At 42.8% G+C, this 15888-nt stretch overlaps 1 protein-coding gene across 1 annotated transcript in view; it reads left to right on the top strand.

Moving 5' to 3' along the window:
- CFAP58 (cilia and flagella associated protein 58) overlaps window positions 1–15888 on the top strand; it is a 109598-nt gene that overhangs the window by 33309 nt on the left and 60401 nt on the right. Inside the window, exons 8-10 of the mRNA XM_077455088.1 lie at window positions 1045–1127; window positions 3719–3910; window positions 10731–10892. Of these exons, the coding sequence (XP_077311214.1) occupies window positions 1045–1127; window positions 3719–3910; window positions 10731–10892 (437 nt within the window). The remainder of the gene's footprint in view (window positions 1–1044; window positions 1128–3718; window positions 3911–10730; window positions 10893–15888) is intronic.

Here is a 15888-nt window from a genome sequence, read left to right as displayed (position 1 = left end):
ATTCTTTATTGAATTCTTCCCAGTATCCGTATGGAGGATTGAAAGCTTAAAACAGAACACTTAGAAAATATTCCACATTACCAACGGGATGCTTGGCCCTGACACCCTAAGGCACAGCTGTTAGTTTGAACATAGCATGCTTTAAAGTGGTTGTAAACCCTCACATATACCCAGTGAAGTAACGGGTCTCAGGTCATACACAGAGATGAAACAAATCCTGTTACATACGTTGTACCTGTTTATCTACAGTGCACTCTTCTCTACATCCCTTCAAAGTGCAGAATTTATAACGTTTGTCTGAGCTTTCAGAAATAAAGGGCATGAGGAGCTTAATTTACACTCAGCATAGCTCAGGGAGGAGAGCTTTGAGAGCTGATTGGAGTAAAAAAGAAAACCCCCCTTCACACAGCACACAGGAACAGAGCTGAGGCTGTCAGTTGCAGGCTATTTGCTGCAGATCCCTCCTCTGTCACCTTTTTTCTCTTGGTGTCAGGAAAACTTGTCAGAAGTGACTCATGCTGATAGCAGAGGAATGAGGCAGCAGACAGAAATTACACTTAGTGCTCTGGACTGAGAAGTACACACTTTAGGGGGATATGCTTTGTTCATATTTCATGTCTGAGGTTTACAACCACTTTAACCTTCTATCGATAAGTAACATTATGGCCTCATGCACATTGGTGCCATGGGCCACACAATGTAAAGTTTGGGTGCATTTCTCCACCCGGGAGCCGCCTATAGAAATCAATGTCTGTACGCGGGTATACCCCAGTATTTGCGCAAATGCGTTTATGCATGCAGTTATATGCTTCTGGACCCAAGGCGGGAAATGCGCCCAGATTTTACGCTGTGTGCTCCCACACACCCATGTGCATGAGGTTTATGAGATGCCACAGATCTTGTATTTCTTATATATATTTCACAAACTGGACGCAGCTGTGTCAATGGTGTGAATTTATGGAGTGCGAGGATTGACATTGAATTTTTAAACTTGTGTAGACAGTTCTCCCTTCTTAGCTTTATAATATGTTTTTGTTTCTTCAGAGCTGGAGTCTGCAAAAAAACAAACTGAGCTAGATAAGAAGGCAGTGGACGATCTGGTGAGAGAAAGGGACATGCTGAACAAGGTGAGCAACTGGTAACCATGGAAACACCAAGCCCCACCACCCTTCTCCGAGAGTCATTATGTCTAGAATGATGGTTATTCTGTCATTATATTTCTTTTCTGTCAGTCTAAATTGTTTTTAGAATTGCTGCAGGCAGATTCTGGAACAATTATTACTGTAGGGAAAATTATTTTCTGGGCAAAAACATAGGGGTTTATTTACTGAACACAGAGAGTGCAAAATCTGGTGCAGCTGTATATGGTAGCCAATCCGCTTCAAACTCCAACTTGTTCAATTAAAGTATTACTAAACCCAGGACCCTGCATTCACTGTATCTGGTCTCCCACAGTACGCAGAACATGGAAATGCAATTATTTTGGTAACTATAAACTGATAAATACCTTTTCGTATCAGCAGTATATAGCAGTCTTGTGACTTGTATCAGTTCGTAGGAAAGCTTGTAGGTGGAGTTTTTATTTTCCCTTGATCCTCTGTTTATACATGTCTGGACAGTGCTGATTGGCCCTGTGCTGATCACATGCATTCTTCCGGAAAAAAAAAAAAAAAACTCTCTAGCAATATACACCAAACTGAGCCTGGCTTTGTAAATATCAGGTTATTTTTGGAGACAGTGGAAGAAGAGGAGGATCAGATAGACAGGATCAAACAGCCTTTATACACAATGCAAATAGATTAACCCCTTAGGTCCCACAATGAGTATAACAAGCATGCTTTACTGCATATATAGACTGATTTTACTGTTGTGTGTTTAGTAACACTTTAAGCTTTGACAATAAAACCTGGAAGCTGATTGGGTTCTATGCAGAGCTGCACCAGATCCTGCCCTCTCTAGTCTTAGTAAATCCACTCCATTGCATCTATGGGGACCAGGCCAAGGAGTAAGCAGAAGAGGTGGCCACCGTGGGATTCTTCTTTAAATCAAGTGAGCAAAAAGGGTCATCAGATTATCAACTAAAGGGAATAGGGTAGATTGATACATTTTATCCATGCCTGGTGGGTGGCGAAGTATGCTATATACTGTATATGGTTACATTGGTCCAAGATGGACCATACATTAACCATTCCATGTCTATATCTTGAATTCTTCTTTAAATCAGGTAAGCAAAAGGATTCCATATCATCAGATTATCAACTAAAGGGAGTAGGGTAAATACATTTTTTCTATGCCTGAAGGAATACTGAAGCTTTGAGTAGGTAGACTTTGTACATTGTACATAAGATGATCCCAAGGATGGACCAAGGAGTAGGCCAAGGAGTAGGCAGAAGAGTTGGCCACCGTGGGAGCAAGCAAGTAGGGGCCACGTATGCTTAATGTATGGTTACATTGGTCCAAGCTAGAACATACTAATTCCATACCTGGAATTCTTTTTTAAATCAGGTGAACAAAAAGGGTTCCAAGATCATCACTTTATCAACTAAAAGATGTAGGGTAGATTGATATGTTTTATCTATGCCCGGAGGAAAACCGAAGCCTTGAGTAAGTCAACTATATGCCTTGTATGTATGGTGATCCCAGTGATGGGTCAAGGAGTAGGCAGAAGAGGAGGCCACCATAGGAGCTTCAGCAAGTGGGGGCCTGGTACGCCATATGCATGATTACATTGGTCAGAGCTGGACCACACTTGGACCATACCATATTCATACCTAGAATTCTTCTTTAAATCATGTGAGCAAAAAGTGTCCCTGATCATCAGATTATCAACTAAAGGGAGTAGGGTAGATTGATTTATGTTATATTTGCCCGAAGGAATACTGAAGCCTTGAGTAGGTAGGCTATATACATTGTAAATATGGTGATCCTAGGGATGGGCCAAGGGGAAGGCAGGAGAAGCGGCCAACATGGGAGCTTTAGCAAGTGGGGGCCTGGTATGCTATATACATGGTTATTAGGTTCAAGGTAGATCATACCATGTCCATACCTGGAATTCTTCTTTAAATCAGGTGAACAAAAAGATCATCAGATTATCAACTAAAAAGTTGCAGTAGGGTGGACTGATACATTTTATCTATGCCTGGAGAAAAATGGAAGCCTTGAGTAGGTAGTTTATACATCAAAAAGTTTAAAGAAATTCTTTGTTTAGGATTCTTTATACCTTCAATCCACTTATACCAACCACTTCTTCCTCTGCTGCTGTCATTGCAAATGGTGGTTGCAAAGAAGTTACGCTGGGTGATAATATCACCCCCTCTGTCATGTGACAGTGTTCTGGCCTGGCAATTGGCCACTGCATTATGGGGAGGAGGTTCCCGTGCTCCCCCATACCTGTGAGAATCTGGCATTTTGCACTGGTTGTGGCAAAGTACTGGAATGGTGATTGTCACTGGGCTTTAGAAACCCTGAATGGGCAAGGTGACAGTCTCTTTACCTTTTCATCTTAGCTGGAGTGTATCTAACTGTCATGAGTGGTCTTTACTTTTCCTCCTCTGCACATAGCAGAACAGGGTTGATCCATGCATTTTTTTGTTAAGAAATAACTTTTCTTTTGTGATGTCCATCTACAAGAGCTAAAAACTTTAAACTGTCCAAATGTGACCATTTTCTAAATCTCTGTTAAAATGCAGAATACCGATCATTAATTTCTCGTATGTAGAACCTTCTGAAAGCAGCCGGGGCCACCCAGAAGCAGCTCAACTTGGTGAAACTCCATGAGCAGTCAAAAAAGAACTTGGAGGAAGAAATCACTAATTATAAAGAAGAGGCCCAGAAACAGAGGAAGATTATCTACCAGCTGGAGAAGGAGAGGGACCGTTACATCAATGAGGCCAGCGAGCTGACACAGAAGGTGAGTCCTTGACTTTATTTAGATCCAAGGCAGCGATCAGCAGACTTGAGGCCAATTCCTTTCTTGTACGGTCATTTCATATAGAACTATACATTTTTAAGTGCTGAACTTAAAGGATAGGTTCACCTTTTAGAAAATCATAATAAATGCACATTTTTTTTATAGGGCCTGTAAAGCATTGCATCGGCAATCAGAAAATTGCTGGTGCCATGAAGGTCTTCTTCAGATCTGTCAGTGTATCTGTGTGCCCGTACAACCCGTACAGGCAGGCAGATACAATCTGACAGGAGGAATCACTTAACTACCACAGCACCGTAGTAGTTCATTGAAGACTAAGCTGACAACCGCAAAGGATGTCGGGGCTTGTAGTTCATTCACACACACAGAGGTGTGTGATTCAATGATGCGCCCGCACGGCCGTGATAATAAGTGACAGCTAATACAGGGAACTTCTCCCTGTACTGCTGTCACAGGGAGGGGGGGGGGTGGGGGGGCAGGCAGTGGCTTCAGCACTGGGAGCATGTTAAAAATGGCTGGAACATGTTACATGTTCCTAAAGGTGAACTTATCCTTTAAACTGAATTCCGGTCTTCCTTTTTTTTCTCACACTTGTTCTCCCTTGTGCTGAAAGAGAATACTCTCAATTCCCAGAAGACCTGCACTTCCAAAATATAAAGTGCCTTGAAAATGTATTCGTACCCCTTTACATTTTCTAAATTTTGTCATGTGACAACAAAAAACGTAAATGTATTTTATTGAGATTTTATGTGATGGACAACACAAAGTGGCACATAATTGTGAAGTGGAAGGAAAATGATAAATGGTTTTCCATTTTTTTTTTACAAATAAATATCTGAAAAGTGTGGCGTGCATTTGTATTCAGTCCTCCTTTACTCTGATACCCCTAAATAAAAACTAGTGGAGCCAACTGCCTTCAGAAGTCACCTAATTAGTAAACAGAGTCCACCTGTGTGCAGTTGAATCTCAGTATAAATACAGCTGTTCCGTAAAGCCCTCAGAGGCTTGTTAGAGAACCTTAGTGAACAAACAGCATCATGAAGGCCGAGTAACACACCAGACAGGTCAGGGATAAAGTTGTGGAGAAGTATAAAGCAGGGTTAGGTTATAAAAAAATATCCCAAGCTTTGAACATCTCACAGGGCACTGTTCAATCCATCATCCGAAAATGGAAAGAGTATGGCACAACTGCAAACCTACCAAGACATGGCCGTCCACCTAAACTGACAGGCCGGGCAAGGAGAGCATTAATCAGAGAAGCAGCCAAGAGGCCCATGATAACTCTGGAGGTGCTGCAGAGATCCACAGATCAAGTGGGAGAATCTGTCCACAGGACAAGTATCAGTTGTGCACTCCACAAATCTGGCCTTTATGGAAGAGTGGCAAGAAGAAAGCCATTGCTGAAAGAAAGCCACTAGAAGTCCCGTTTGCAGTTTGCGAGAAGCCATGTCGGGGACACAGCAAACATGTGGGAGAAGGTGCTCTTGTCAGATGAGACCAAAATTTTACTTTTTGACCTAAAAGCAAAACACTATGTGTGACTGAAAACTAACACCGTACATCACCCTGAACACACCATCCCCACCATGAAACATGGTGGTGGCAGCATCACGTTGTGGGGATGCTTTTCTTCAGCAGGGACAGAGAAGCTTGTCAGAGTTGATGGGAAAATGGATGGAGCCAAATACAAGGAAATCCTAGAAGAAAACCTGTTAGAGTCTGCAAAAGACTTGAGACTTGAGGTTCACCTTCCAGCAGGACAACGACCCTAAACATACTGCCAGAGCTACAATGGAATAGTTTAGATCAGGGTTCTCCAAACTGCAGCCCGGGGGCCAGATGTGGCCCTTTGCTTGCCTTTATCTGGTGCTTGGAGCAATATTTATCCCACTGATATGAGATGCTATTCTGTCCTCTGACACCAAAAATGGGGCACTTTTCCTTCCCTAATTTCAAATATGGGGTGCACTGTTTACTCCCACTCATGCCTGGAACATTTTCTATTCAGGCTGGCCACAGTCTGGCCTCCCTCAAATCTGAAGGACAGTAAACCGTCCCTTTGTTTAGAAAGTTTGGAGACCCCTGGTTTAGATCAAAGCATATTCATGTGTTCGAATGGCCCAGTCAAAATCCAGACCTAAATCCAATTGAGAATATGTGGCAAGAGTTGAAAATTGTGTATATAAGAAGGTATGAGGCGCCAAATAAAAAAAACTCTAAACAAAATCAAGTTAAAAAATGAATTATAGTGAAAAATAAGAAATATAACACACTGTCAGCCACTAACAGGTGGGCCTCAGCCAATGTGTAAGCAACTACATGTGACAAATCTTCAATAAAGAATTGAGTAATAACCATACAAAAAAATTCATAAAGTGCAAATGGATTCCAAAGGTGTAATGGGTAATCTATTAATGTCCAATAATCTCTTAAAGTGCATAGAACATAATAAAGTGCAATGTCCAAAAGTGCAATCAAACTCCAATGAGAAGGGAGCAGATCTCCATATAATAATTCATATAAGAAATGAATGATATGATTTCTTATATGAACTGTTATATGGAGATCTGCTCCCTTCTCATTGGAATTCGATTGCACTTTTGGACATTGCACTTTATTATGTTCTATGCACTTTAAAAGATTATTAGACGTTAATAGATTATATATTACACCTTTGGAATCCATTTGCACTTTATGAATCCATCTGAACTTTATGAATGTTTTGTATGGTTATTACTCAGTGCTTTGTTGAAGATTTGTCATGTGTAGTTGCTTACACATTGGCTGCAGCACATCCCTGTTAGTGGCTGACAGTGTGTTATATTTATATTTTGTCACTATAATAAATTTTTTCACTTGATTTTGTGTAGCATTTTTTTAGTTGGCGCCTCATACCTTCTTATATACATTATTTCTGTAGCACTGACCCCCAAAGGAGCTGCTGAATTTTTCTGGGCTTACCGATTACCTCCTCCAGCTCGTACACGTTGTCCTTGTCTAGGGGTTCCCAGCATTGATGTAGAGACCGACACTTGAATTCCTTATTAGGATTTTTATTTTTGCAAAAAACAATTGAACAAACTCAGTCTTTAAGTTGGGAATAGAGGGTATCAGGGTAGAGTTTATCTCAGGTGCTTGGAACTGTTGACTTCAATAAAAGTCTCTCTCTATGTACACAATCCAGGGAACAGCCGCTCGCAACTGGACTCTTTAACGGTTGGATAAATCCTTAAAGCGGTTCTTCACCCTAAAGGGGAAGTTCCGCTAATCTGATCCCTCCCCCCCTCCGGTGCCACAATCGGCACCTTTCAGGGGGGAAGGGGGTGCAGTTACCTGGATAATCCAGGTATCTGCACCCACTTCCGGGCAGACCGCCACAGACCCCCGCAGACGCCCCCCCCCCCCGTTGTGTTCTGGGAAACACACAGTTCCCAGGACACAGCGGGGGACCAGAAGAGACGCGCAGCGCGACTCGCGCATGTGCAGTAGGGAACCGGGCAGTGAAGCCGCGATGCTTCACTTCCCGATTCCCTGACAGAGGATGGCGGCGGGGGCAGCAGCGAGACGAGCGATCACCGCCAACATCGCTGGACCCTGGGACAGGTAAGTGTGATTTTATTAAAAGTCAGCAGCTGCAATATTAGTAGCTGCTGGCTTTTAATATTTTTTTTTTAGGTGCAGAACCACTTTAAGATTTAGGTTTAGCAGCCAACAGGTAATTTTAGCCTTTCAAAGTCTGTCACGCAGACTTGGTTGAAAACTTGGAAACTTGGTTACAACTGGAAGGGTAGAAGTAGGAACTTTTCTAACTGTACCAGAATTATTAAGTCGGTCCCCATCCATGAGGGAATGGTTAGCTAAAGTAGAGTGGTTAAGATCAATGGAGGAATCAATATTTAAAAGAGGAGATCAAGTGGAAATTTATCATAGCAAATGGGGAAAATGGTTGGAGTATAAGAAACAAGGGAATGTCCCAGAATGAGTGGTCCCGAGGGGAGGGGAGGGAGAGGGCGGGAGAGAGAGACGGAGAGAGAGAGGGGGGGGTTGGGGAGGGAGATCTGAGGGGGAGGGGACGGGAAAATATAAGTTTATGGAATAGGAAGCATATTTTTGTAATATTCCTACTTTTCCGAATTTCTTTAAAATAAATAAAAATAAAATCGAGGAAGATGTTAAAAAAAAGGAAAAAAGGAAAAAGGATTGCATGTGATGTCAAAGCAGCACTGCCAATAGGCAAAATAGTGGCGATAAGAAGAAGGGCACCCAAAAATCACAAGGGCGTAAAACTTGCCACAAATTTGTTGACGAGAGATTATGGCGTGCTATAAACTGATGCAAAAAAAAAAAAAAAGAATTATTAAGTCGGTCCGGCGATACCTTAAGAACTGTGGATTCAATCAATGTCCATGGCAGCTCTGCTTCCAGGCTCTTACTGAGCAGCCAGCCTTGTGCATGGCTCTCTTACCGAAGAGTCCTTCCCTGGTCGCATGTAGAGTTGCTGGGCCTCTCCAAAACCCAAGACGGCACCGGAACACCTTAGAATCCTCCTTCCAGTTACTGTGCCTCGAACTAACCAGTTCTGAGGCTTGGAAATAGATGGATCCGCACCTCAGGCCATGAGGGCCTCTGGGGGCTGGTCAGGAGGACCAGGACCACGGAGTCAGCAACAACTTCTGGAACGGAACCCCGAACCACGTGACTTCGGCACCTTAAGTACCCTCTCCCGGATTATGCAGTGCGACAAACTCCCACTGATTGGTTCAGAGATAGAGATTGCTACTCAATGCGTCCAACCAGACTGTGTTCTCCAGCCTCCCACAGGTGTACAACCCCATCTATGACCAGGCAGAACTTCTATACAGCCCAGCCAAACTGATGCCAAAACACAATTTAGCACAATTAGCCCCAAAACTCATTACAGTTTTGGGCAAAAACTAAATTTAACACATAGCGCGTACTCGTTAGGCATAACAGCGCTACATTTCTATCTGTGTGGGAACACTTATATATGTTGGCGGCTTCTCATATCCTTTATTTCATTATTCTTAGTGAGTTTGGTTTTGCGCATTAGTTCTCTCCCCTTCTATATAAGATTTGAAAATTGCTGTTCACAGACGCTCTCCATACAATCTGACAGAGCTTGAGCTATTTTGCAAAGAAAAATGGGAACAAATGTCACTCCCTAGATGTGTAAAGCTGGTAGAGACATCCCCAAAAAGACTTGCAGCTCTAATTGCAGTGAAAGGTGATTCTACAAAGTAGAATTACATTTAGAAGTACATTTATAATTTTCCTTTCACTTCACAATTATGTGCCACTTTGTGTTGATCTATCACATAAAATCACAATAAAATATATTTAAGTTTTTAGTTGTAACATGACAAAATGTGAAAAATGTCAAGGTGTATGAATACTTTTTCAAGGCACTGTAGCTCTTTGCAATTATAACGGCTATCTTGAGTCCATCTTCATTTCCTGTCTGAATTACTTCAATCATCATCAATCCTCTCTCCTCCTGATCGCTACTGCTGTTGGTCTACCTCTCACAGTTATTAGCTTTCTCTGACATCAGTCACTTTTATTGTTGTCATGTATGGGCATGATCTTTAGGGCTTTTGACAGTCACTGTATTGTTCCTGAGCATTCTATAAAAGAACACATCCTTGCCACCCCTTTAGATATGCATGCCTTTTCCTGCTGCCCACTGAGTGCTGCAGACTTCAGTTGTACAATCTGCTGATCAGTTGTTTAAAGTTCAAACATGTTATATGTAATTGCTTTGTTACATAGTTAGTAAGGTTGAATAAAGACACCAGTCCATCCAGTTCAACCTGAGTGAGTGTCTACAATTGTCCCTATCCCTGCACATTGCACACTCACATCAGTCCCTGCCCTCAAGGAGCCCACAATCCAAGGTCCCCATTCATATACTAGGGCCAACTTTGGACAGAAGCCAATTAACCTACCTGCATGTCTTTGTGGTGTGGGAGGAAACTGGAGTACCCGGAGGAAACCCACGCAGGCACAGGGAGAACAAACTCCAGGCAGGTAGTGTCGTGGTTCGAACCAGCGACCCTTCTTACTGCTAGGTGAGAGTGCTAACCACTACACCACTGTGCCACCCCAATGATTTTGCACAGAACCGCCCCGATCCTTTTCTTATGGGGTCTCCTGCCATCGCTCCTGACTCTTCCTGCCCTCGAGTAGCCCCCTATCAAGCCACTTGCTAGGAGGGGTACTCGTGTGATCTCTCGATTCTGACCTGCACTGTGTACATCTATTGACACACACAGTGCAGCTCAGTCCTGTCCCCAACGCCTTGTCACTGGATTTGATTGATAGCAGCAGGAGTCAATGGCTCCCACTGCTCTTACTGAGTCCAGAGAGGAGGGAGAGTAGCACTGCTGCTCTCGCGACACAGCGCTGGACCAAGATTGGGCTCCGGTAGGTGTTAAGGGGTCTGCAGGGGCAAGCTGCACCTAAAAGGTTTTTTACCCTAATGCAGAGAATGCATTAAGGTAAAAAACCTGTAGCCTTTACAACCACTTTAATTTGTAATAACTGTCCATTACTCCACCATTTATAAACATATGGCAGTAGTAAAGTGTTAAAGAAACTTAGACCTCACCTTTTAGGGCTGCTTCTTTTCCTCTGGATAGACCAGTGTTTCTGAAGATGCAGTTTTTTCTTTATAGACATTTTTCATCCTGACTGTGTCTATCTATTTTACCATGTAACAGTGTGCCTGTAAAACATTGTTTTTTTCTTTAACGTCTCCTATTGTCTTCCTCTCTCTTCACAGGTTCTCCAGCACATGGAGGATATTAAAGTTCGGGAGATGCAAATCTTTGACTATAAGAAGAAGATAGCAGAGGCAGAAACGAAGTTGAAGCAACAGCAGAACTTGTATGAAGCTGTGAGATCAGACCGCAATCTGTACAGCAAAAATCTAATTGAAGCTCAGGTATGAACCAAACCATAGCTAGTAATCCAATCCTGAGGGCTGGGGAGGAATAGGGATGTAGGATTAGGCCCAAAGAAACAGATTGCAGAGTTTGACCATAATAATCAAAGACATGAGCAGTGCAAAATGGAGGGAGATTGAACAACACCTGATAACGTGGGATGGATTGGAAACAAAGGATTATAGGGCCTAATGAGTAGCATGGTATAGAGTGATGGTAGGATAATGGGGCTCATATACTGTACATACACCTCCACAATGGAGCTGTTACAGTCTTTTAGTGGGAGTTGGTTGTGATTGATCATTTAAACACTTGAGACCCTTGAAATTAGATTGCTTTACCCCCTTAATGGCTATGGGCAATAGATATCCCTTTTAATTTGCAGAGTATAGTCCAGTGATTCTCAACTAGGGTTCCTCCAGAGGTTGCTAGGGGTTGCTTGGGCAATGAGCAATTTCTGCCTCTCAGATAAGTTCCCAATCACACCATTGATCTTTTTAGCTTTCTGTAAGGGGGGGCATTCTTTCCAATGACCTTAAGTGTAAGGTAAATTCTCCCCACTGATCATCACACTAATGTATCAAGTGTTGTAGTTATATTCAGGGGTTCCCTGAGACCAGAATATTGCCTTAAGGGTTCCTCTCTGTTTGAAAAGTTTGAGAAAGGCTGGTATAGTCTATAATATCCTGTTTTAAATATCATTGGTTTAGGGTCAATCCATCCATTGCTGATGTCAGTTTTTGGTAGACACTAGAGAGCTACACCATGCCCCAACAGCCTCTTCTATCCCTCAGGGAGGCTGCGAGTTCCTAGTTCTGAATACCTGCTGTACCCATTATAAATGGTTCTCACTATCCTTACTGGATTATTTAATTATTGTTATTCTATGGAGAATGTAGCAGCTGGAACACAGAAAGAAGGACAGGAACAGCCAAACATCTCAGGTGGACAGGAACAGAGCTGGGGATTCTGGCAGGGGCTATCTCAGGCTCAGAGCATAGAGAAGGGCCTTCTTAGCCAATGACACCACCATGCGACTAATTCACTCCCTGATTACCTCTCGCCTTGGCTATTGCAGCTCTCTTGTCATTGGCTTACCTCTACACAGACTATCCCCCCTAAGTTTATCACGAGTGCTGCAGCTAGACAGATCTACTTTACCAACCATTCAGCTGAAGGGCCTCTGCAATCACCTTGGGTTGTGACAGACACACGTGATCTTAGAATTAAATCAAGTCCAAATACAAATTAATTCCAATGATAGATTGTTTGCAAATTGATTGTGTTTTGGGGGCTGTACCTCTGCCCCCCCCCCCCACATCAGGGTCAATCAAATCAAAAGCTTTTATCCCACTCTCATCTTCTGATGAATTGATTTTGATGCAGCAGAAATGGCTTTCACCACACTAATCCCACAACAGATGTGACATGTGTCTATGATGTTTGGGCTTTCCTTCTTTTTCTTTTTTTCCTTTCTTTCTATGGTAGCCAGGAAAACTTCTTCCTTCACTCCTTCTTTCCATTACAGGGCAGAGAAAAGATGATAAAAAATGTGGTCCCTGATGCGGGGCAGGGTTACAACCCCAAAACATATTGGGGCAGGATGCAGTTGCTCTGGAGCTTAGTAAATGAGAAGAAGCCTCACTTTGCAAAGAACACCCAATCACATGCAAGGAAAATAAAAATAAAAACACAATTTTTGCTTGCACGTGATTGGACGATAGAAGTCAGCAGAACTTCATCTCATTCACTAAACTCTGGAACAACTGCTCTTGCAAAGTGCACAGTCTGTTTGCCTTTAGTAAATCAACCCCATTGGATTTGCACACAATCTGTCTTTTTTTGTCAGTAACACATAATCTGTCTTTGAAATCATTTTCCATTGAGACTTGAATGTTATGGTGTGGCAGACATTGAACAAGAAATTCTCCGCTCCACGCAACTTCTCCCCACAGCCACTTGAACATCAGGAGCCGGAGGCAAACCAAGCCATCCATGCTCACAGACTTAGTGCAGAAAGGAAGGGCCACCATACACCGGTTAAATCACTAGCATCCATTGGGTGACGTATTAGAATGGGCAGCCCTAGGACCAGGAAAGTCTTTGCCATCTTAGTGGATGTCTCATACAATAAATTGGATGCTAGTGATTTTCCTTGTGTGCGACAGCCCTTTCTTTCTGCATTACAGTTTGGCACTTATTTTATTTTATTTACTACAGGTAACTAACCTATCAGCATGTTTTTGGTGCGTGGGAAGAAACCCACACAGGCACAGGGAGAACATGCAATTTCCAGGCAGGTAGTGTTGTGGTTGGGTTTTGAACTGACAACCCTAGTGCTGGTAGGCGGGAGGACTAACCATGTAGCCACTGTGGTGCCCAATTTTAAATTCACTCAACTTGTCTTGAAATATCACTCAAGCCATTCTCTTTACTCCTCCAAAGACATCCTGCTCTCTGGCTCCCTCGTCACCTATAGTGCTTGCCTCTAGGACATCTCCAGAGCCTCTACCATTCTCTGGGACTCCCTACCCCACTCTGTCTCGTTATCTTCTATTCTATCCACCTTTAGGCAATCTTTGAAATCCCATCTCTTCAGGGAAGCCTATCCTGCCTCCAACTAACAAATGAACCACTTGCCGACCGCTGCACGCCGATATACGTCGGCACAATGCCAGTGGTTGGCAAATGGGCATACCTGTACTTCCCCTGAAAGAGGCGGGAATAGCAGCCACGCACGTGCGCCTGCCTCGTACAGTGTGATCGGGCCCGCTGGATCGGGGGACTCAATGTCTGCTGGTCTCCCGGCGATCGTGTTACGGAGCCGCAGAATGCGGAAGTGCCTATGGAAACAAGGCATTTTCCCGTTCTGGCTTGTGTCATGACAGAGATCACTCCTCTCTGTCATTGAGAGCAGTGATCACTGACATGTCAGTGGTAGCCCACCCCCTCCACAGTTAAAATCACTCCCTAAGACAACCTTAACCCCTTCATTGCCCTCTAGTGGTTAACCCCTTCCCTGACAGTGTCATTTACACAGTAATCAGTGCATCAGAGCACTGATCGTTGTATAAATGACAATGGGCCCAAAATAGTGTCAAAAGTGTCCTATGTGTCCGCCATAATGTCGCAGTCCTGCCATTACTAATAAAAAAAATGAATAATAAAAATGCCATAAAACGATCCCTTATTTTGTAGAAGCTACAACTTTTGGCAAACCAGTCAATACGCTTATTGCGATTTTTTTTTTAAACAAAAATATGTAGAAGAATAAATATTGGCCTAAACTGAGGAAATAAAAGTTTTTCTATTTTTGGGGGATATTTATTGCAGCAAAAAGTAAAAAATATTGTGTTTTTTTCAAAATTGTCACTCTCTTTTTGTTTATAGCGCAAAAAAAACAAAAAATGCAGAGGTGATCAAATACCACCAAAATAAAGCTCTATTTGTGGGGAAAAAAAAGGACATCAATTTTGTTTGGGTGCAATGTAGCACCACCGCACAAATGTCAGTTAAAGCGACGCAGTGCCGAATTGCAAAAAGTGCTTTGGTCAGGAAGGGGGCAAAATTTTCCGGGGCTGAAGCGGTTAAAGGGGATGTAAATCCGATTCGGAAAATGTGAGCTAGGCACATATATCTGCAGTGTTTTTTTTATCTCTCTTCAAAGCACTGTATGCCATAGCTGTCTCCTGCTCCATTCTTCTATTATCAGCCTGATAACTTCTGACAAGTTCTCCGTCACATATGATAAAAGCAGCTTGAGTTTTGTGTTGGGGAGGTTGCTATAAATAGATTAGCAGAGCCCTGAAAGATTCAACAATCACCTCTGAAAGTCTCTATCTATGAGCAAAGGGGGTGTGTGCCTTGCCTCCAATCAGCTGTCTTGCCTGTATGCCCAGGCTTCACTGCAGTGCTAACCAGGGAGAGAAAATCTCCTAACATGATCCAAACTTTCTAAACAGTATATAAAGCTGAAGACAGCAGATATACATGTAAAACTTATGTAGGGAGATTTGTTTCATCCCTGTGTATCATCTGAGGCTGTTCACTTCACTGGGTATATGTGAGTGTTTACATCCATTTTAATTTTTACTTTCTCCAAATCATCCCTACACAGTTATTACCTTTTTATATCACTTTCCCCTCCCTTTTAGATTGTAAAGCTGGCCACAGATGCTTCGAAATTTGGTTTGATCAGCAGGGACCGGACAAATTTTAATGTCTGTGTGGCCGTCCCAGCTGGATATGCTGGAACACTTTTGTCAATCAGCGGCTGCAACCAATCAGCTGCAGTTGTTGAGCAGTGTATTCTGACAGCGGCAAGTCCTGCTGTCTGTACAATGTCCTGGCAGGATTCCTTCATCCACCTAATTTGAGTGCATGGAGGAATCTGCCCCAAAGGAGGAATCAGTCCACTTAACGAAAGAAAAAAAACTACCCGTCTATGGCCAGATTTAGCTTTTATGAGCAGGGACCTTCTAACCCTCTTGCATTGAATTGTAATCTACCAGAAATCCAGTGACCTCCCAGCTTCCTGTTTCAGCAGCCAGTAAATTGCCCAACCAGTGTTATCAGCCTTGTTTTTTGGACTACAGAAAACCATCTGTCCCCCACTCCTCTCTGTCCCACTTCACCTGCACACTCTTGTATGTAGCTCTTGTGGGATGTTCCCGTCTATGGCCAGATTTAGCTTTTATGAGCAGGGACCTCCTAACTCTCTTGTATTGAATTGTATTTTATCTGTACTGTCTCCCTTTATATCAGCCTTTCTCAACCTTTTTAATATGGAGGAACCCTTAAAATAATGTTCCAGGTCTCAGGGAACCATCGCTTAAAATTATTGCATCTACAGCTCACTGTACATTAGTGTGATGGTCTAGGAGAAGAATGTACCTTACATTGGGGTCAGTGGGAAAATCCCCCCTCTTATACTGTACATAACTAAAATAGATCATTGGCTTCAGTGGCAACTTTTTTGATTGGCAAAAACTGCTC

The sequence above is a fragment of the Lithobates pipiens genome, unplaced genomic scaffold (assembly GCF_037356315.1).
Source record: "Lithobates pipiens isolate NorthernLeopardFrog02 unplaced genomic scaffold, aLitPip1_a1.2 Scaffold_25, whole genome shotgun sequence".
NCBI classification, from domain to species: domain Eukaryota; kingdom Metazoa; phylum Chordata; class Amphibia; order Anura; family Ranidae; genus Lithobates; species Lithobates pipiens.
Note: the sequence above shows the minus strand (reverse complement) of the source record. Positions and strands in the feature narration are given on the sequence as shown.